General features: G+C 38.0%; 1 protein-coding gene across 3 annotated transcripts in view; it reads left to right on the top strand.

Annotated features, from left to right (window-relative positions):
• Positions 1-5,517, top strand: part of LOC132095283 (T-box transcription factor TBX15-like) — a 20,874-nt gene extending 15,357 nt beyond the window's left edge. For all 3 annotated transcript variants that reach the window (XM_059500117.1, XM_059500118.1, XM_059500119.1), the window contains 2 exons: positions 631-728; positions 3,813-5,517. In XM_059500117.1, coding sequence (XP_059356100.1) covers positions 631-728; positions 3,813-4,639 — 925 coding nt within the window. In that variant the 3' untranslated portion in view covers positions 4,640-5,517. The remainder of the gene's footprint in view (positions 1-630; positions 729-3,812) is intronic.
• The last annotated feature ends 18,582 nt before the right edge of the window (positions 5,518-24,099 follow it).

Raw genomic sequence — 24,099 nt, forward strand, 5'->3', positions numbered from 1 at the left:
ATATATAAATAGAAAATGCTCTTGGCCTCACACATATATCCTTATAAAAACTAATGCAAATAAAGTACTTTTTCAGACAATAAAACAGTTGATCAGTCACAAAGTAACCACAGTTCCATTAATGCACTGGATCCTTCTCATCCCAGTTTACACACTGCAGATTAAGTTGTAATGTTAGCTTTTGATGATCGGTGGAATCAGTTGTGCTTAACCAAGTGATAAATCAGTATTTTAATGTAAATCAAAAATCAGTGATGTTTTATATTAAAGGAAAATACAAGTCTTTCATTTGGTGACCAGTGCATCAGTGGATCATTACAGCGTCTCACTAACAAGCAGAAAGGAGTTGAGAATTACTGCTGCTTAAGCTGCGCGGTGAGGGCCGATGCAAAGAGGAGTAAATCACACAGGAAGGGGAGCCATGTACAGAGCACAGATGAAACATCACCCAGATTTATGTGCACAGTAAAAACCTGCTCCTTTTTACAGGCTCCAGTTTCCTCAAACTCCCCACCTCTTTTTTTCCCTTTTTGCCGCTGCCTCATGTGCATAATCTGACTGGCTCACCTGTTTTCTCTGCCATCTCACGTCACTTCTTCCCGGGTTTTTCTGTCACTGTCCCTCGTGCAGGACTGGGTTGGAGGCAATAATGGAGACATATGCTTTCTGGAGACCTCCAGTGAGGACGCTGACGTTTGAAGACTTCACGAACATGCAGAAACAGCAAGGTATGCAGAGATGTTTTTAACTTGGATAACGGAGGCTTTGGATTTCAAAATATTGCTTCATAAGTCATTTTTAAAGTTACTGTGTGGCCACAATAATCACATACCACAGTGGATTTATGAATGACTCTAAGCCTGCAGGGAGCTCTGCAATGGGTGGGACAATTTGGACAATCTTGTGTTTTTGTGTCCAAGAGTGAGGTTGTCTGTATGCCTGTAAGACAGATCAAATATTATTTCCCTTCTTCAACCCCTTTAAGGAACAGTTAGCCCTAAAATTAAACCACATTATAGCTTTATGTGAGAAAGAATCCAAAAATCATGAGTTAAATAATGAAATACACATTTAAATCCAAATATTCAAAATATAATAATTATTTGAAAATGCAATGAATGATTCATTCACTAATCAATGATTCATTAACTAATCAAACTGATCTAGCTCTCAAGCTAAACTCATTGATTCAATATTCTGGTAAAGATTATCAGTGAATAAAAACATACTTTTCAGTCTGTTTCTCCACCAACGTGATCATATGATTTCATATACCGCACAAGATGTATAGACCACTTTTATGGTACTTTGCATTTGTTTTGAAACAGCATCAGGGTGAACAAATGATGACAGATTGAGTCATTCAAAAGTAAAAGTCTTCTTGTGAATTTTGCTAAAACCGTCTCTTACTCATAGCTAATGTTATGGCCCAGATTATCAAATGTTGATGTAACTACTTTTTCCCCCCGTCATAAGGTCAGAGTAATGTGAGCATGGTATTTTGTCTGTGTAGACATCTGTTTGTCATCACAAACTTCACGAAACAGATTAAATGTTAATTAAAGTTCTCGCACGGCTGACAAAACGTTGCGCTCTCCCCCTCCGCCCCTGCCCTTGCAGCCCCAAACTGACTGCCCTCAAAAACTACATGCAGATCTATTTGGAGTAATTAGTTGTTCTCGAAGCACCACTGAAGCCGCTCTCACCCCAGCCTGACAACAGGGGGAAAACATGACATCACCGTGAGGTCTCCTTTCCCTCAGCCAACAGAACAGAACCACGTTGAGCGAACCAGAACTCAGCTGTATTATCGAACGCATATGGAGCTGGCCCAACCCTCAGCCAAGAGAGTTCTGAATTATTTCGTTTCTTTAATTCCCATTCTGAGCCGCAGAGCAGACTAGATTTTCAAAACAACAAACTGAATGCTGGCCAACTTCTCATTAATAAAGAAATATGTGGTAGATATCCCACCGCTATCATTCAGTTCCAAGTGTTTGACTTATTCTCTGTGCATATGTGCCAGTGAATTTTTCCCTCTATGAACATATGCCCAAATGCTGCCTGTCATACTGAGAGAAGACGGCCAGTGCTCTGTTGACCAGACATGCCTGTTATGAAACTCAAGCCACATTTGCATTCAACATTTGTCACATTATCCCTTAGATGGTTGTAGCTGACAAGACATGTAATGGGCTTTTCACACTGTGCTTAATCTCTGGTTATTGTCTCCTTAAACTTGCTTTCAAACCCATGCAAACCAATGTCTCACACAGAGGTAACCCCATATTTTGGAAATGCATACAGCGTGAAACAAAGCTGTTTTAAAATGTAATTTCCATTATTTAAATAGGTACAGGTTTAAGTAAAAGTCAAAATGTCATACAGTGACGGAAAATGTTTTTGAGTGAAGAAGAGAGCATTTTATTCATATACTGATTCTCTGAAAAGCATACTGAATATAAACTGTGCAAGAGCGAGACAAGACATTTTTAAACAGGCTGCATAATGTGTTCCAGTAAATCATACTGACACTGCAAATCTGCAAAGAACAGCGTTAACTCGCGGTTTACAAATGTACACTTTTAACAGTTTGGACTCCAGTACTCCATTTTTTGAAAGAAGCATTTATTTGAGCCAAATAAAAACTGTAATATTGTTAATTATTATAATTATTATTACCATTTATAATAAATGTTTTTATTTTAATATATTTTAAGATGTAATTTATTCCTGTAATAACAAATCTGAATTTTCTGCAGTCATTACCCCAGTCTTCAGTGTCTTAAGACCCTTCAGAAATTATTCTAAAATGCTGTTTTCCTGCAAGAAAAATTAATTTTTATTATAATTTTTGTGGAAACCATTATACTTTTTTCAGAATTCTTTGATTAGACTTAAATTTGATAAAAAATAATTTAATGCATCCTCGCTAAATAAGTATTATTATTTTTTTATATATTTTATATATATTTTTTATTATATATATAATTACAAAAAAAATATATATATATATATATATATATAATAAAATTACCCAGACTTTTGAGTGGTAGTATGTAATGAGAATCCTTGAAATTTGAATTCTTTACTCAGGATATCAGATTGAAAAGTGTAGGAAATAGGGGAAAAAAAACCTGGAGTTCTGTTAGTGTGGTTTTTAGAATGGTCCACTGTTAACAATTTGAATTATGAAATTATGAATTTATTACAGAGCAATAGTTTTAGACCTTAAGAGAAAACGCTTTAAAATTCTGTCATCATTCACTCACCCTCATGTTGTTCCAAAAAATATATTTTGAAGAGCTGTTTCTGTCTATACAGTGAAAGTCAGTGGGTTCCAAAATAGGACCCCACTGACTTTCAGTGTATGTACAAAAACCACTGACATTTCAAAATATGTTATTTTGTGTTTCACAGAGGAAATAGAATCATACAGGATTGGAAAGACATGAGTCAATCCCTTTAGGAAAGCTCAGCAACTTTTGGAGAATGTAGAATAGCACTGTGGAGATGAGCGCTCCATTATGGGTTAATTGGTGTCACTTGTTGCCAGGTTTGAACAGGCCTCTCTTGTAACCAGATGAAATGCTCTCCCTAAGGAGCCATGGTGACTGCTCGTGGTCCACAGAATGAAATAAGAGATACGCTCTTGGTGTAATTGTTGGACAGTGTGTATGTTTTCAGAGCTGGCTCTGTCTCACCGTTCTCCATTTGTGTGTGCACTTATTCTTCATGCATAGGAACATGTATCCACAGTGTGTCTTTTGGGGTTTGGATGTTTCTAAATGTTTGCTGACTCTGTTTTTCAGGAGGGAGCACTGGCACCTCTCCCACTACTTCCAGCACTGGCACTCCATCTCCCTCCGGTGCGACGCACCTCCTCTCCCCTTCCTGCTCCCCTCCTACTTTCCATCTGGCGCCCAACACCTTCAATGTGGGCTGCAGGGAGAGCCAGCTGTGTAACCTGGGCTTGTCTGAGTACCCTGCATGTGCCAGGAGCAACATGGCCACCCTGCAGGGCTACGGAGGACTGGCCGACGGCTCCTACGGCCGCCTCCAGACCACAGGAGGCGCTGTAACCTCTGCCCAGGCCTCCGATTCCTTCCTGCCTCAGAGGACTTCCTCTCTCATCGCTGCAGGAATGCAGGGAGGGGCTCACGCCTCATTGGCTGCTGGTAACGGCAGCGGCGGAAGCAAGATGGATGCTTATGGAAGTCAGTTGGCCTCTTTTCCCGCGTCCCAACTGCAGTACGTCATGCAGGCAGGGGCGAGCTCCGCCTCTGGGTCATCGGCTTCCTCTGGGTCCTCCCCTTCCTCCGCCCACATGTTCTCTGGGAGCCATCATCATGTGCAGCAGAGCACATATAATGCCTTTTCCCTTCACAATCCCTACAACCTGTATGGATACAACTTCCCGGCCTCACCGCGCCTGGCGGCCAGCCCAGAGAAACCTCAGGGTGGCTTACTGTGCTCCTCCTCCTCCGCTGGAGCGTTTGCCGAACGTCAGTACCTCTCCAACAGCGGCATGGACAGTATGCACATGATCAGCAACCCCGCCGGCAGCCAACAGGGGGCTGGCAGCTGTGATGGCCGCCAGTATGGCTCCTCTTCACAGATGTCCATGCACATGGTTTGAAGACATTGAAAATAAACCAAAAACAGATCAAAACACCAAACACGAACAGCTGCCGCAGTCTTTTGCTCAGCATTACTGGGTTTTCAGAGTATTATTATTCAAAATGTCTGACACATTGGCGTGAGCAGTTTGCCATTGTGATGTTGGTGACACCAGCTGTTCAGTGTGGACTTATTAGACACATGCCTTATCAATCATCAGACTAAAATGGAGTTGAAGTCAACAATGTGCAAAACTGAAGTAAATCAACTGAGGTCTGATTTTTAGAAAATGGATTATGATGAGGATTCATATTTGGTGCAATAATGACAGCAATAATGGCCCCTTAAATATCCCACAAGAACAAGAGCCATCAGCCAGAACATGAATAAAATGTCCTCAAAACTGTGAGCGAATAAGTGTTGTCAGTATCACGTTTTCATTGTTGATAGTATATGATGCTTGTCATGGTGTCGTGATGTTGTAAGCTCACGGACTCTTTCAGAGATGAAGGGTCTCAGGATGGCAAAGTAAAATCCTCCTGTAATAACAGGGTCTCTATGTGGTTCTGACAATCTGTACTGAAATGCTAAACCTTTGCCTAATGGTTTGGAAAAGGCTTAACCATATCCTGAGTGGAACATAACATTTGAGCAATAGTGAATGCACGCAAAGCACATAGGTTTTAAATTGTTGTGTGGATAAAAACCATAGGAAGACAAGGTATTTGCTTTGGAGTGTTTGAAAATGAATATATTTAAATGCTAAGCAATTATATGGCCAGTGTTTGTTAAATTTGAATAGTGTGGGAGTAATGAGCAGTAATATTTGAGGCTTTTAAGACTGTAAATACAAGTGCCAAGCACATAAAGCTCATTAAATAAACATTATAAGCCCTCTGTATTTTTCTTAAAAAAAAAAAATCAAGCATGTTTTGTTGCTTTTGGTTGTTGTTTTGAAATGACATCATGCAGTATACAGTATGATGGATCTCAAATAAGAAATTATCATAGATTTGACCTTCACAAACATTTATGTATGTATTTGAATAGTTCCATTATTTTAAATTTTTTATTAAAGTCCAAAAACTTAAGAAAGTCTGTTTTACTAATCAAATGCAATCTATCTCATGCCCTATTATTTCCCCCTCTGTTATAATAATGGGCTTGAGATAAAAAGAAAGCAAAAATTATTATTTGAAAGTCAATATGTGTAAAAATAAATGTGTAAAAACAAAGGATTGATCCTGCTGTTCTCTTTGAAATAAAGAAGAAAGAGATGACCATGTGGATCAAATTCATCCTTTTCACTGTGGTGATGCATATAAATATGCCACCTGTTTAAAGAGAGAATGAGGGCAAGAGGGATTGTGAAGAGAGGAATCTGTTAGACACTGGATGTGGGTCATTTTTACATTTCTGGTTTTAATATGTCTGCTCTTAATACGCTTACAGTATGTATTTATGATCACTTCTCTCATGTCTGGGCTTTGGTCCTCATTATCCCGGCACAGACGTCATTGATTTAAAGGCACAATCAGCATCTATTACATGGATGTCTTCAGAAGTGAGTAATTTTTTTCCCTCTTTCTCTCTGTTCCTCTTTATTTTTCTTTTTTTCTCAGATCACTTCCCATCATGTGCTCAGTTCCAACTATGAAATATCATATCTGATTCCTCATCAGAAAGTAAACGGGGTAGAAGACCGTGGAGACATCTCTCTGTATTAGAAACACCTGTTTTTCAAGAGCAGCTCTAGTAATGACTGGATATGCAATCGAAGAGTGCATGATTTCATAATTTGGCACATCGCCATCTATCTGGATAATATTTCCAATAATTATGCACATTTATTTGTCTGGTACTTTGAAACAAAGCTCTGCTAAAATTTTTAATCAACTTGTTCTCTGTAAAATGAACCACTGCATATCACAACCAGAATGGACAGGTAAATTCAGGAAAAGATACTGAATAGATTCCATATTTACCAAACCCACATTGTTGTGCTACAACTAAGATCTACTGTCTAGTTTTCAGGAAATACTCATTCTCTTTTATATTCAATTTGTTTTAAACCTATTTTGAATTATTACTTATTAATTTTAGCAAGGCATCTCTCAAAATACAATATGTGAATTGAAAAATTGCCTATAGAAGTGTATACCATAAATAGTGACTACAAACAACATAACTAGACAAGGCTCTGCTCACCAAACAGGACCTTGACAGCTTAGAGTGTCAGATCTACGTACAATGATTGATCTTGTCTGGGTATCCAGATTTTAACCTTTAACAAAATGCTATGCCATCCCATCAGTCTGAGCAAAACCAGAACGCATGCAGACACTTCAGTCCTAGAAGAAAAAAAGAGTAATAAAAACAATGAGAAAATCAGAAGTGTTTCTTCTGACAATCCACACAGCTGGTTTAAAGTATGGCTATGTAAGATAAGATTTCTGGTAAACTATTGCCCTCTTGTGTTTCTCTTCCACATGATTCTACTAGCACTGAACTTGTTGTTTGAGTAAATAACTCAGAATTCCTATTCAATGCTCAGATTACATTTCCAGTGTATGTACTTTGCCCCTTTCTTTCTTTCTCTCTTTTATTTAATTTTTATTTATTTTTTAGCATATACATTTTTGATTGTTTTCTAACCGTACATTTTTACATGAATATTGGTGAAAGGTTTATCTAATCAGAATGTATTGTTTGACGTGTACAGGATCTCCAGTGAATCCCTCCACCACAGTACAATGTTTAATAAAAATCTAATTTCAGAATGTCAGATTTAAAACCAATCAAAGTATTTTGTTTGTACATGTACCGGAGTTTTACGCACTCACGCATTAGGTGACATACGCAATTAGACAGTCAACAGAGCAAGAGATGTTTTCCATTTGATTCTTTAGGGTCTTAATGAAAAGTATTTAACATAGTTTGATTAAAAGTTCTCAATGGTAGTGTTAAAAACACTGTTTTCAGAGCAAGCTGTTTTGTAGCATTTTCCTTTAAATGTTAAAGAGTTCTGCTGACCCCACCCCTCTCTTCCCAGCCGCTCTCAGAGAGTTTACTCGTGAAACTTGCTAATTAGCACATTATTAGGAAAGGTGATTTGCAAAGATTCATTGAAAAAACCTTATAGTCACTTTATCTGTAGGTGAAGCTGGATGAAGAATGATTCACGCGAACATATTTAGGTAGATCGGGGGCGTATTCCCTTCAGAAACAAATGCGTCTTCAGCGGCTCAGATGTCAGAGGTTGATGACGACTGCTATGTTCATTATTGCAACCAATAACTAAACACCTCAATTGCTTAGGAGTCATTCTTGTCTACATCTTATCCGGTGGTGAAACAATGGTGGACTGATGACAGCTCACTCAGTGCGGGTCTAAGGTAAGACATCAGTCCAATCTGTGCTGAAACGCTACTGTCAATCAAACTATAGTGGGAGGGGCCTGTCTGTGTGACGTCACAAAGACAGGCATCTGAGATCTGCTCGATTTAAGAAAGGGGAAATGTTTTAAAAAGATAAAAAAAATTTTTATCATTATAGGGTGGTTGTTATACACACACTGCTAACACACATTTCAGTTCAAACAACTAAAAGTGCATGTAGCATCCGATGACCTCTTTAAAAAATGGTAGGTAAGTGCTTTTTTTGCAAGTTGTCTTCTGAGTTTACTTAAGTCCAAGTTTAAAACCAGCTCAAGTGTCCAGCATCATGCTATGTTTTTGTTGGTGGCTTTTGAATGTTTCATAACAACTCCCCATACATGTCAATTCTGATATTTTAAAGACACATGTAGTCATATTTATTATAAAATGTTTCTTAACTTATTGTATCACGCTAAAGGCTGCTGATTTTATTTCTGAACCAATTGCAATTATTTTTAAATCAAACCCTAGTTAACAATGAGATACCAAGAATTTGGAAATCGGCATATGTACTCCCTCTTTTAAAGGGAGGAGATTCCGTGTGTTTGGATAATTATAGACCAATTTCCAAATTACCGATTTTAGCTAAAGTGTTAGAAACATTGGTTGTTGATCAGTAAAAAGACTATTTGGTTTCCAATCATATTTTGTCTGATGTACAGTCTGGATTTCGAAGGCAGCATAGTACTACTGCTGCAATGACGGTCATTAATGACATTAGTGAGGCAATGGACAGCAAGAACACTTGTGTAGCTCTTTTTATAGATTTAGCCAAAGCATTTGATACAGTGGACCATTGCATTTTGTTGGAAAAGCTACAAAATATTGTTTTTTCTGACCATACTGTTGATTGGTTTACCAACTACTTGGCAGATAGAACTCAGTGTGTATATTTTGAAAATTTCAAATCAGAAACTCTGAGTGTATCTTGTGGAGTACCACAAGGATCAGTCTTGGGTCCAATTTTATTTACTATTTATATTAATAACTTGGGTGACGGCATTTCTCAGGCTCATTTCCATTTTTATGCTGACGATACCGTTATTTATTGTGAGGCTGCAACTTTACACCAAGCTTTTTCTTATTTAGAGCACAATCTGCTTTTAACCTTGTCCAGTTACAACTGCATCAGCTTAAACTAGTTTTGAAAGTTGAGAAAACTAAGATTATGCTTTACTCAAAATCTATGAAGTCTTTGGACAGTTTACAAAGTATTATTTCTATACATGGTGAGCAGATCGAACAAGTCAAATTTTATAAATATCTGGGTATATTAATTGATGATCAGCTTTCTTTTAAGTTGCACATTGATAAACTGGTACAAAAGCTCAAATTAAAAATAGGATTTTATTTTAGAAACAAAGCCTGTTTTTCTTGGAAAACTAGAAGAAGATTAATTGCTGCCACTTTCCTCCCTGCACTTGATTATGGTGATTTGCTCTATAGAAATGCGCCTGATAAATGTTTGTCTTTGTTGGATACTGTATACCATAATGCATTAAGATTTGTGACTGGATGTAAGGCATCAGTACATCATTGTACTTTGTACAAAATGACAAACTGGCCCTCATTGTCAGTGAGGAGGCATATACATTGGCTTATTTTTATTTATAAGTCTATGCTGGATATGCTTCCATCTTATCTTTACTCCTAAATGTCACGTAATGTTAGTTCTTATAATTTACGCTCTGGTAATATGTACTTGTTATCTGAACCTACAGTTCGTACAGAGCTTGGTAAGAAGGCTTTTAGTTATGCAGCCCCGTCCACTTGGAACACATTACAGTCTGAATTGCAATTGCGAACTCTGATTTCAATTGGTGAATTTAAGCAACGCATGAAAGTCTTGGAAATAGATGCCATCAATTGTTGTCACTGTTTTTAAAATAATCAAATTGTTTTAAACCTATGTTTAGTATAAATTGTACTTTTAAGTAGTCTGATGTTGATGTTGTTTATGTATCTGAGGATATTGTTTAAATATCTCTTGTTGTTGTGTATATGTTTGGTGATCATATTTGTAATTATGTGCTGTTAAAATGCTGCCATTTTGGCCAGGTCTTTCTTGAAAAAGAGGTTTTAAATCTCAATGAGATCATCTGGTTAAATAAAGGTAAAATAAAAAAAATATTTAAAATACACAGGAATTTGGCATGTTTTTAGCAGATGCTAACATTATACAAGTGTAGCATTTTAAAACTGATCTAAACCATTAATAGCTTCATATATTTAAAAGCCATAGACATGCAGGTCAAAAGGAAGTGTTTGAACCTTTTTTACTTGAGGGAGGAAAAGAGATGTTTGAGATGCCAACACCCTCTCAAAGCAAGTGGTTCTGATGAAACGATAAGTCCAGATGGAAACAGCTGAGCCCAGGGCCAGACCCCTTTTCCTGTGGTTCAGTACCTGTGGAGTACAGAGACACCCCACTGAGCCACTTCCTCCTCTAATGAGAGAAGTCCAGCCTGGACTGGTCCCATGGATCTTGCTAGTGACCTTGCTGAAGCAGACACTGAATCAAGCATCCCCCAAACCAGACATGAAGTAAGAAGAGAGTGGCTGAAACCTCAAACTCTGTCAAAACACATAACTTTTAGGAACCGGCTCTCTGTTGTGTGTTTCCCAAAGCATCATTAGTCAGCTATGGTCGCAAGTTCTGTTGTTAAAACATAGTTTAGTGATTCTGGGTTTCCTGAAACCATAGTTCCAATGAACATTTGAAAACAGTATTGCAATGTTATGTGGTCAAAACTAAAGCCCTTGACCTGTGGTTAGAAGTTTATATATAAACATTATGAAGAATATTTTTCTACAGTTTCTCAAGTGCCGTGTTTGAAGAGTATAAATGTCCACTAGTACACTATGACATATGTGGAAAGAACCCATGACTTAATCAACCATCTGGAAAGCAAACTACAGAGAACAATTGCAAAGTAGTTCTCATAAGCCATTTACATTATTTACAGCGGTAATCTGACATTCATTTATCTCAAACCAATTAATAAACACAAGTTATTACTCCCCCATCTGTTTGAGGATGTCATTGACAACAGTTCTGTTAGAGTGATGAAGTGATGGCGAATTTTTTGTAGGCCATCCCAGAAAGATCACATCGCCCTTTTTCTCTTTTTCTGTTGCTTTTTGATTATTGCAGAAAATAAGCTCTGTGACCAACAAAAGTTTATAATTCTTACATGTTTCTTTCATCACAGCTTTTATGAAAATTTTTACTTAAATACAGTCACCAGAAGTAAAAAACAAACTGTATGACTTTAACTTCACAGGCTTCCAACAACTATTTCAGTCTTTCCCCTGAAAAATTGAATTGGAATAGTTGCAAAAATGAGACTATAAACACAATGAGGCTGTAATAGCGGACAAATGAGTCGATGAGTTTACTTGTTCGGCATGATGTTGTTTAATGTCATCAACAACCTCTGTATGCACATAAGGCCACTTGTTAGCAACCACTTTTTCAAGACTAGTCAACAAGGGAAAAAAAATCACAAAGGGGTATTACTGATGTATTTTATGCTGTAGAACAAAATGTGAAAATATCTAGAGCCTGTGTAAGCCACAGACCTTTTTTCAGTCATTTAATCAAGAAACCCAGGGACCATCCGTGCCTTGCCTGTACATTATGAGCAGTAGGCCTGTTCATCCACTTGAAAACATAGACTGAATCAATCTTAAATTGTTAACTCATAAAAATGTTCAGCATTATTCAAAAAATAGAGGGTGCAACTGCCCTCACAAGCTCAACAGCTTGTTTCCTACGTAAATCTGTGTTGAAAAATGAAAATGCAGCGTGTCCTAATTGCGTGCGATATGGGCAGATATGAGACTGGCCCGCTTGTTAAAATCATTAGACTGTTAAAATTAAAATGTTCCTAAGAAACACATGAGATCTCTGATTTCAACAAAGCAGTCATTGAAAAATGTGCTAAAATGAAACAGCGTTGTACCAAATTCTTAAATAAATCACCAAACCACCAATTAGTGTAAGTTTTTCTTACTTCTTTAGAACACATAAGATATTTTGAAGAATGTTTGAACTGTCCATAAAAGACAATGATTCAGTGTTGTTTCAAGACCCTGTCTTGAACAGTCAACACATTCTTCAAAATATCTTTATTCAAAACAGACTCAGCATAACTAAACTGTGGAAAAGACACTCTGGTCAGTGTAGCTAGGTAGAGCAATATTGTATTCTATTATTAATAATAGTTTTACTGGGGCAATAAATATGTTTAAGTCATGTTTACTGTAATTGTGATTGACTGGACATTGCCTTTGTGAAATTATACTGCAAGGCTAAAGTATTTATAGTGTGAAGTATTGACCTGTAGAAATTGTTTTGGGTGTATTATCAGTGCGGCGACGACTGAGTAAATCGTGCCATAAATAATATTGGCCTGTAAAAACACCACACAGCTTTAGGCATGCTTTCCTCCTCTTTATAAACCAATGTGCCTCCTCAGTCCTCGACTAGACCTCTGTGCCACATTCTGCAGTTCGATTTGTTCGGCTCATTATTTTCACAGGAAGTTTGTTTAACGGTCGATAGACGGACAGCACGAACAGCCATCATTCAGGCTGCTTGAAAATGCAGAGCTAATCCAGAACCCTCCCAACAGTTCAATATTCTGGGAAATATTCTGCCAACACACATGCGTACAATAAATCACCTTTATAATGCTTGTCACATAAAATGTTACTATGATGGCTGGCTTAAGATCGTGTTTGTAGAGTTAGGCCTAACAGAGGCTGTGCCAATGTCTCGCCATCTATGTTAGCCGCTCATCAATCTATCTGTCGAGGCATGTACATATGTGTTGGGTGCGTGTCTGAATGCAGGTTTGACAAATAGCCCCTACATTCTTCTCCACCACTCACCTGGGCCATCGGTTTCATGGAAATTTCAAGCCGGCCTTTCCAAACAGCTCCATGTTAATCGCCTGTCAAAGCAGTTGGTTGGGTAAAAATGGTGTTCTAATATGATCACAAAACGCTATTGTCTCATAGCTAATCCATAGTAGCGGACCTGGTGAAAACTTTCTGGCAGTGCAGTCCTACAGGCTTCATTGCTTAACTCCTATTTCGCTCTACTGGTGGCATTTGGCATCAGCACACCATTTTAGACCTCAAACCTGGGGTGTTTTTGTGCGTAATCGCACTTTTATTCCCTGATTGCAAGATAAATCTGTTGTAAATCCATGAAATGTATGCAGTTGTTAGTGTGTGCAATTGCTACATGAAAATACCTCTGTGCCTGTGTGTGTTTCTGTGCCCTTATGTTTGGCAAACCATGTGCCTCAGTAATTCAGGATAGTTAGCGTTTAACCCTTTAACACCTCATTCGCCACAGCAGCAGCGAGCAGGAGGATGACTCGAATTAGTGACCAGCTTTTGTTCACAGTCTCACAGGCTTTTAAAGGAAACAATAAACATTATAGCTAGATTAGCATCCTTATGTTACACTTTTGCTCTGTTGGTCTGGAAAGCAGGTGCTGAAAGAGATCGGTTATAAATGCACGAACAGAGATCTTTTCCGTTGTGGATTAAATTTTGAATGTGATAATTGAGACGAAGCACTCCATTATAGTCACTTAAACTATTCAGTGTGTGTGGATGTCTGCTAATATGTTTTACTAGCAAGTGAACTACAGTTTGAAAGAGGAAACAAATCTTAATATAATGTAGGATTGGCATGAAGTTTAAGTTCATATGTCCCAGAACAACTGTACCCTGGACCTTTTTTTCCATCTTTGTGACCACACTCCCTCCTCCCAAGCCTTCATCAGACAGAGGGTTTGCTCGGTAATCCCAAACACCTGCTCCATACAAAGGAATGCCAAGTTAAATTTACTGCAGTAAGGAGAGCCCCAGTGAGAGATGGTCTTTTAATTGAAGGGACTTCTCTCTTCCAGTAAAACAAACACTTACTTTTACTCAGCTATTACTGCCTGTGCATGTTCAAAATGCTTGTTTCTGAGCTGGTGTTGAGTATACACAACGCTAATGGAAAGCAAACAGAGATGGAGATTATAGATTTATTGCATAAAAATAAAAACAATAATAATATTAAAAGGGTAGGACTATACAATTAGGTCACATATATTGCAATAGTCGCAATAGATTTGTATTAGTATTTATTAATCTCTGTTAAAATTAGTTAATGAAATGCAGATTATTTTTAGTTCATGTTGATCCATGAAATAATATTAACAGATACAACTTTAGTTTTTAATAGTGAATGAAATTAACATGAACTAAGATTAATAAATGCTTCAGAAGTATTTTACTTTGTTGGTTCATGTTAGCTTATGTTAATGAATGGAACATTATTGTAAAGTCTTACCATTAAAAGAAACTATGGAAGTTGCAGCCAGTTGTTGTTAAAACGTTGTTAACAGCGGCTCATTTATTTTGACTACACTGAACCATTTAACTTTTGAAAATGTACATTAACCTTTCATCTTTGTTAATCAGCACCATCCTAATAAATTTCTGTGGTATTGATTAAAACAATACTTAAGACCTTAGTTTGCATAAGCAAAATGGTGTGTACTGTAACTATGATTATTGTTATATGGTTTGAAATCATGTCGGTGTGGGAAAATATATATTTATGAAAGAAACATGTTTGACCCTGTAACTGTACCCCTTCAGTTTTGTTCGCAAAATAAAAAAAATAATAAAATAAAATAAAATAAAATAAACATGAAATAATAAATAACAATCATATTTTAGTTGTTCATATAGCTCTTAACATATTTCATGTTATAGTCACAACTATAATCAGATTTTGGAGATTTGGAGATTTTGGATTGATGATATCCACAACCTTAAATTTCTTGCCACAAGCTGATTGGTTCATGTTGCATGCGAAGCAGTGAGCTTGCTGCTTTACATTAAATGGCCGGTGAGCGGTTTGCAGCATGTTTTTTGAGTTCCTCTGAAATCCTCCACCTTCCCCAGCTCCACCTGTATAGATGCTAGGAGTTATATTATTCAACTTGTGCAGCAGCAGTACACTTTAAGGGCTGTAGCTGGCGTTTGTGGGGCCCCGGAGCAGGTTGCAATTCCTGTTTGAAATTGTTTAATTTGTATGTTTGTTCTATTTATTTATTTGTGCTATTTATACAATGTTCAATTTTTTTCAAGTTTGTAGGTATCCAGGTACAGAAACCGAATAATTAAATGTAAAATAGCACTGCATAGTCTTCAATGTAAAATAAAACAAACAGTCAAACCAAAATTTATTCAGACTCCTTCAACATTTCTCACATTATCATATACCTAGCTCGGTTCAGTGTTGCTGTCTGTAAGACGTGGCTCTGAGACTGTGAGATGCGTGCGCACCGAACCCTTAGCGCAAGTAACCAGCTACTCAGTTGATCTTTTCCACTTCTTGTGTTTGAATGCTTTAAACTCTTTTGAATGTTTAAATTGGCAAGTGGCAAGGCTTAAAAAAACACATGAAAATGATAAGCTTTTGTGAGGACACACAGCAGTGGCCTGTCAACTGTCTTGATCGTCTTTTTAGGCTGGCCTCAGCCAGAAGGTTGAGATTGGGCCCCTATAATCATCACCACCTTTCACCCCAACAGCGACGGCCCTCCTCACAGCACCAAATAGATTGACGTTGTCATATCTATTACAATTCTAAAATTTTCTTAGAGTTGTCATGATAGAATTAAACATGTAGAGTGGTACTTTTGTGTTACTATTTTCACTACTTTTTACCCCACAAATGGAGGATCAACTTCAATTCTGCACTGTTGTCTTACAACCCATTTGAACCACTACAAAACTAAGTTTTCATGTAGAGACTGTCTGTGTCCAGCTCAGTCTACGTATGTGGTGTGTAGCTGCATGCAGTCCAGATTTTCACTGCTGTGCCTCAGTCCTAATCCATTTAAAGCCAATTACAAGGCTATTAAAGCAATCACCCTCCCAAAAATGACAATGGAGTTGGTGTGGTAGAGAATGAGAACAATGGCAGCAATTTGCCCTAGAGCTGGTTTGTCCAGCCTCTGCAAAACCAGCTTTGTGTTGGCGGGATGTCTCGATTCCCACAGGGGATGATGGATACAATTAGCGTTGAGCTTAGACAAGAGTATTTAGGTGTTGACTGACATCATCTGAGCCTGGAGTGTTAGTTTAAGTCTTTTGAGCTCAGCATTTTGAGGCCATTTTCAGGTCTGGTGACTGCTTTTCGACAGATTTTAACATTTTAACTAGATTGCTTTAGACTTGAGAAGAATTTGAGATGTGAGGCCTGGGTTTATGAGTCTACCTCAGCGATTTGTACCTATATGAATACAAATAAATCACATTTTCCACTTTTTATTGTTATGTTAGATTATATTTACTGCATTCTAAAAGCATATAAAGCAGGTATTTGCTGATGTTCAAAATCCACTTTTCTGCTCCATGACTTGTCAAGGCTTGTCTTACAATGAAACATGGCTTGATATATAGTCCTTGTTAAGATATCAGGAACTGGTTTATTATTGTATGTTTGTCAGAACGTGATTGAGAAAGAGAGAGAAAGATGCAGGCAGGAAGTTTGTGTGTATGTGTGTGACCTTTGCACGTGTGTTGTTGCAAGATGTGTGTGCATTTGTCCTACATATGGTACACACACAACACCAGGCATTCACAGCATCACACAGCACACGTTTATTTAATTAGGCAGGAAGCAGCCCCTTTGACATTCTCCTGCTTATTTATGATGTGTCGCGTCCAATACAGAGGACAAAGAACTGATGAGGTGGAAGCCCCCCATTTTAGAGTTTGTTACAAATTTATTTCAAGCCATAATTCTTCATAGCATTTACATCCCAGTTTAACTTGAAGGAAGCTGCAATTAGTCCAGTCTCTAGACTACCTCTGTGTAAGAGGAAACAGAGTTTCTCTGTAAAGTCTGTCCACAGAAACAAAATGGCTCTGTTGGATTCTTGTTTCATTTCATTGCATATATTGACAATGCATGTTTTGTTTTTGTTTTTGTTTTTCTCGATTTTTCCAAGGCTGTGCTTGCTCAGTTTTTTGGCTTCTACATTAGATGTGACATGTCGCAAATAAACAGATAAAAGTCACTTGGGCTGCCTAATTAAAAATATTTTAATATATTTATTTTATTCTTATTTATCATTAATAATACATTTTTACATACACTTACTACACACAGGTTCATACATATTGTGACGAGTGTCCTCGGAGGAATCAGCGTCGCCCTGGCAATCAACACAGATTCGTTTTGGATTTGCACCGAAGAGCACAGGAACACACGGGAAGCACCAGCCATCAGGAAGCTGCTCACCTCACCTCACTTCACCAGGCACTTTGCACCTTAAATAAATCCACCCTCCGAGGCGTTATATTCACGAAACCTTGTCGAGTTATTCTTCACCCCGTGACAACATTTTCCATAATGTAATGATAAAAATTAAACTTTCATATATTTTAGATTCATTGCACACCAACTGAAATATTTCAGGTCTTTTATTGTTTTAATACTGATGATTTTGGCATACAGCTCATGAAAACCCAAAATTCCTATCTCAAAAATTAGCATATTTCATCCGACCAATAAAAGAAAAGTGTTTTTAATACAAAAAAAGTCAACCTTCAAATAATTATGTTCAGTTATGCGCTCAATACTTGGTCGGGAATCCTTTTACAGAAATGACTACTTCAATGCGGCGTGGCATGGAGGCAATCAGCCTGTGGCACTGCTGAGGTGTTATGGAGGCCCAGGATGCTTCGATAGCGGCCTTAAGCTCATCCAGAGTGTTGGGTCTTGCGTCTCTCAACTTTCTCTTCACAATATCCCACAGATTCTCTATGGGGTTCAGGTCAGGAGAGTTGGCAGGCCAATTGAGCACAGTAATACCATGGTCAGTAAACCATTTACCAGTGGTTTTGGCACTGTGAGCCGGTGCCAGGTCGTGCTGAAAAACGAAATCTTCATCTCCATAAAGTTTTTCAGCAGATGGAAGCATGAAGTGCTCCAAAATCTCCTGATAGCTAGCTGCATTGACCCTGCCCTTGATAAAACACAGTGGACCAACACCAGCAGCTGACATGGCACCCCAAACCATCACTGACTGTGGGTACTTGACACTGGACTTCAGGCATTTTGGCATTTCCTTCTCCCCAGTCTTCCTCCAGACTCTGGCACCTTGATTTCCGAATGACATGCAAAATTTGCTTTCATCCGAAAAAAGTACTTTGGACCACAGAGCAACAGTCCAGTGCTGCTTCTCTGTAGCCCAGGTCAGGCACTTCTGCTGCTGTTTCTGGTTCAAAAGGGTCTTGACCTGGGGAATGAGGCACCTGTAGCCCATTTCCTGCACACGCCTGTGCACGGTGGCTCTGGATGTTTCTACTCCAGACTCAGTCCACTGCTTCCGCAGGTCCCCCAAGGTCTGGAATCGGTCGTTCTCCACAATCTTCCTCAGGGTCCGGTCACCTCTTCTCGTTGTGAAGCGTTTTTTGCCACACTTTTTCCTTCCCACAGACTTCCCACTGAGATGCCTTGATACAGCACTCTGGGAACAGCCTATTCGTTCAGAAATTTCTTTCTGTGTCTTACCCTCTTGCTTGAGGGTGTCAATGATGGCCTTCTGGACAGCAGTTGGGTCGGCAGTCTTACCCATGATTGCGGTTTTGAGTAATGAACCAGGCTGGGAGTTTTTAAAAGCCTCAGGAATCTTTTGCAGGTGTTTAGAGTTAATTAGTTGATTTAGATGATTAGGTTAATAGCTCGTTTAGAGAACCTTTTCATGATATGCTAATTTTTTGAGATAGGAATTTTGGGTTTTCATGAGCTGTATGCCAAAATCATCAGTATTAAAACAATAAAAGACCTGAAATATTTCAGTTGGTGTGCAATGAATCTAAAATATATGAAAGTTTTATTTTTATCATTACATTATGGAAAATAATGAACTTTATCACAATATGCAATTTTTTTGAGAAGGACCTGTATATATATATATATATATATATATATATATATATATATATATATATATATATACATACATATATATATGTATATATATATATATATATATATATACATATATATATGTATATATATATATATATATATATATATATATATATATATATACATACATATATATATATATATACATATATATATGTATATATATATATAATTTATATACATTACATATATGCGAAGGCCTATATTTATATATATATATATATAATTTATATACATTACATATATGCGAAGGCCTATTTAATTACCATGATCTGTGTTGGAGAGTTTGTGTGTGTGTTTGGCAGCAGTGGGGGATATTTGTTGAGTGGAAAATGTCCTCTTAAGCTCCTCTACTCACCTTTCACAGTGGTAACATTTAGCACTGTATATACCCCCTTCCCCCAGCTCTATGCCCCCTTTTCCTTTTCTCAGCATCCAACCATCACCCATGTTTCCATATTAAGTTTTCACAACCTGTTTTAGAAGCAATAGGAGGATGAAGTGATTTTAAAGAAGTAATGCCCTTCAACAGATGGTCAGACACAACCAAATGAAGTGGGGGCCGGAGGTGGTGGCTGGTGGATCGGGTTGTTGGGGTGGAGTTTTGCGGAGTTTGAGCAAGGGGTTGAATGTGACAAAATGTAAAATGGAATTCATCAGCACCTCCATTCCAGAATTGGCCCAAGCTGAGAGCATGCTAGAGGTACAATGGCATGTCCTTCGCAGGCCTCGCAAGTTTGGCTGACAGCTGCGATGTTTATAGGCCAGCTTCGATGACAGTCAGGAGGGGATAGCTCGGCTCTTTTCAGACAGGAATTAGGTTTGTCATCAGATTCTAAAATCCAGCTGATTTATGACATTTCCACTCTTGGTTTCCCTTTAGTCTGCCCCCCAACCCTGCAACTTTCCCCCCACTTTGGGTCGATGACATTTGGGGTGAGTAGTTGTTTGTTTACTTCTTACTTTCATCAGAAAGATCAGTTTCCTCTTATTTGAGTCATTTTAATAAAAATGTGACCACTTGTGTACCACCACCTTTTTTGTGGAAAGCAAATATCTAGTAAGAAGTGTCTAATAAAACAATTAAAACATGTAATGCTATAGTTGATGGTGTCATGACATAAAGATTAGTGTATCAATTCTCACTAAGACATTGCTACTGTAGTAAATGACAAAAAAAAACAATTACAAAAAAAAGCAGAAGAACTAGTATTTTCTTGAAATGTACTCAAGTAATGTTTTATTTAAAGCTTTGAAAAATCATTTTAAGTGTAAATATTGCTGTTATTAATAATAATTATTATTTTACCAAGTAAAAATAATAATAACTACTATTAATATTTAATTAAATAATACAACTGTAATATATCTTTAAATACATTTTTTGTTAATTATATAAAACAAATAATAATTACTTTTAATTGCAAATTGCTATAGACACATTACTTTAGTTTAAAAAATCTTTATATATATAAAACATTTTTTGGACACTAGCAGCATTTTATTAGCCATTACAGAACATATCTAATTATTTTGACAGGCCTGTTGATTGATGTGTAATTTTTGTTAAGATCTGCTCCAGATTTTCTTCATTAAACTCAGTTTTACATCAATCTGAAGCATCACACCATGCCAGCAGATCAGGGTCTTATGTGGTAACACAGGGGACATTGTGATTTCAAATGCTACATACCCAGGTCCCCCGACAGCTATTCTACTCCAAACCAGCAGTGTTCTTCTGCCAGACAGCACAGAAAGACAACTAACGATGGAAGCCACAAAGCAGACATTTATGAGGCAAAAGTCTTTATGACCTTTGGCCCCCGCAGTGCCCAGACCACAACCACCCAGCACACTCACCTCAGCCTAGTTCACAACAGGACAAAGTTGAAAAACAGTGGTTTATCACAGCCCCGCTTTGCACTCTTTGACTCAAACATTATTTATATAATATTTAGTTTCAATAAAGAACCTGTTTGCTATAATCAATTAAGGAGATAAATAAATGCAAAGTGTGATACTGGTGAACAGTGTTGGGACAGTCCTGCTATGTGGAGGGTTTTGTAAGCCACACACTGACAGACCTCCAAGCCCTGTGCTTATGCTTCTGAGAGGCCTGAGTTTTAGAGCAAAATAAACCACAGAGTGAAGAACTTAAATAGAGACAAGAGAATCAGTGTATATTCAGTGCCTTAGTCCTTTAAAGTCTCTATTTTGGCCTGAGCTGAAGCTTTGTACACTCTTAAAAAGAAAGGTTCCAAAAAGGTTCTTGCACAGTGATGCCACAGAAGTGAACCATTTCAGTGAACAATTCTCAGAAAAAATATGTTGTTCTTTCTCTTTAATAATCTAAAGAACTTATTTTCATTTTAATGAACCTTTGTGGAATGGAACGGTTCCATGGATGCTAAACGTGGTTCTTGGAACCATCAATGCCAATAAAGAAGCTTTAAGAGTGTAAGGGTCAGTGGCACTAGTAGACCCCTGTGTGCTCTTATCTATAAATGTTAGCACAAGCTTTCATGGTATTGCTGTATTTCAAAAAAGAAATCAAGCCGAGTGATGTTTCCTCACGTCTTAAAAAAACGACAACCAGTTATGTGACACGTCCCCTCCTCCTTACAGACTGGATTTATACGCTCCTCCTTGAGTGAGTTGCGTCAGACATGAGGAATGCATACACCAGCTGCAAACACTGGTACACGCACAGGTCCTTCTTGCACCATCCGTGAAGCTGGATCTATTGTTCCACCTGCCCCCCAGCACTGCTATGAGCACTGTCCTGCTCTGTGCTGTTAACTGAGACTATTTCACAAGCTGTAAATTCTGAGCAGATAAATAAATCATAAGGCTGGACGGCTGAAAGGGGGTCGTAACGGGATCTGCAGACTTTCACTCCAGGGGTCATCACTGCTATTCCAAAGATGAGTCTTGGAGAACGCACTCGACCCTCTGCTCACAGTTGTGCTGGAGGAAACCTGGGCAGACTTAGCAACCTTTATAATTGCATTGTGGAGAGTATTAAATTCTAGATTGTAAAAGGAAGCCCTTCTTTGATCTGTTAAAACAACTCGCTTCACCATACATAAACAAATTGATCATGACATCGTTCATGACCTTTTTAAATATGTTTGATTAATTATTAATTTAGAGTAATTCATTACGAAGGCTTTATATATAAAATATATTAGAATGAAGCTATATAAATGTCATATGTTTAAACATTAAAAAAAACATACTATTTTTAACAGTTATTTTGTATTGACTACAGAAGGTTTTTCTCTTAAAGGGATAGTTCATAGATATAGCCCATAACTTAACATTTTGTCTTCATTTACTCACCACATGTCATTCCAAACCTGTATAAGTTTCTTTCTTATGTTGAACATAAAATAAGGTATTTTGAAGAATGATGGTAATCAAACAGTGGTCCCTATTGACTTCTATAGTATTTCTTTCCCTACAATGGAAGTCAGTGGGGGATCAACAATTTTTGGTTTGGTTCTTTAATTAAAAAATAAAATAAAATCTTCTTTTGTGTTCAACATAAGAGAGAAACTTATACAGGTTTGGAACATGTGGGTGAATAAATAATGATTTCTTTTTTCCTTTTTGGGTAAACTATTCCTTTAATGAATTGTACAAAATTTGATAAAGCTAACTTTTACATAAGTTGCTGACATGATTCCACTTTTTTTATAGTAAAGCTATAAAAGCACAGATGTCTAATGATCGGGATCTCAGTTCGTCCCCTAAATGGGGCCCATACATGCTTGGTGAAATGTTGTCCCTAAAACCCCAGTGGTGCAATAATATAACCCTGCTGCCCACCCATCCCAGGCCTCTCTCACTGATCCATCATGAGCTGACAGTGCGTGTCCATGGCTAAATTTCTGCTCCATAAATAGAGCTGCGGGCCTCTCTTTTTTGGGCCCCGCAGCAATGGTCTGCCATCCCTGTCATGTGGCCTATGTGATGGCTTGTGAACACATCTTCACCACTGACCTGTGAGCAGTCCAAACCCATGACTGGGTTATTTTAGGCCCGCTCCTCTCTTCCACCTCCCTGTCCTGCTCACTTCCCTCTCTCTCCTGTCTCTGTTCTTTTTACAGACAGCCTCGCTCTCTCTCATCAATCACTAGCCTGTTGGAGGTGAAAAAAATAAACAATACCCCCCTAGGACGCGAGGGGCGATTTTCGAGTGGTGGCAACAACTTTGCAACTTTTCAAAAATATTCTTTCCTCAGCAGGGGTTCATCCCATGAATCTGCCAGCCGCTAAAAGTTCACACTCAGTGGAGACTATCAGTAACCCGCACCAGAGCAGAGCAGAGACATTCACACCAACAATTAATACTTAATAAATCAAGTCCTCATTTTAACACCTCCGTTTCAGCACCATGGGCTGGTGGACAAACAGGAGGCTTCTTAATGAGACAAACCTTTCTTCTTCAGCAGGATGATCAACATATCTTTCAGAAAATCAATTCATTCTTTGTTAATTGTTTGTTTTCTCTGTGCAAATATAGCTCAACTTGTTGGCTTAATATGTTGCATAACCTGAAGCCAACTGCAACAAGAGTACAGTCAACCAGAAAATGCTTAGAATGAACGCAACGTGTAAGTCAAAGATGAACTGTGGTAATTGTCCTGTTACAATGCAAGGTCTTCAAACTTGCCAGCTGATGTTGGAACAAACTGGCATGGGATGTGGGGATTATCATAGCTGGGCTTGAGTGAACCGGCCACCTGTGTTCTCTGTCACAAGAGAATGCGACTGACCCTCGCTGCGTATGCGGCCACATACAGTGTGTGACTGTGGTTGTGTACAGCATTGTGCTGAGAAGCAGGTGTTACTCATTACATTCGGCTTGACAAATTGCTATATTCTCATCTGCTGTACTATGTGCGGTGCCCTGCAGTCAACCTATATCAGATCTGAGACTTATTTTCAGCATCATTATGTCACAAAGCTGGCCTGTAATTTTTTTAATTGCATTAGTAATGGATAGACTGT

The sequence above is a fragment of the Carassius carassius genome, chromosome 19 (assembly GCF_963082965.1).
Source record: "Carassius carassius chromosome 19, fCarCar2.1, whole genome shotgun sequence".
NCBI lineage: Eukaryota > Metazoa > Chordata > Actinopteri > Cypriniformes > Cyprinidae > Carassius > Carassius carassius.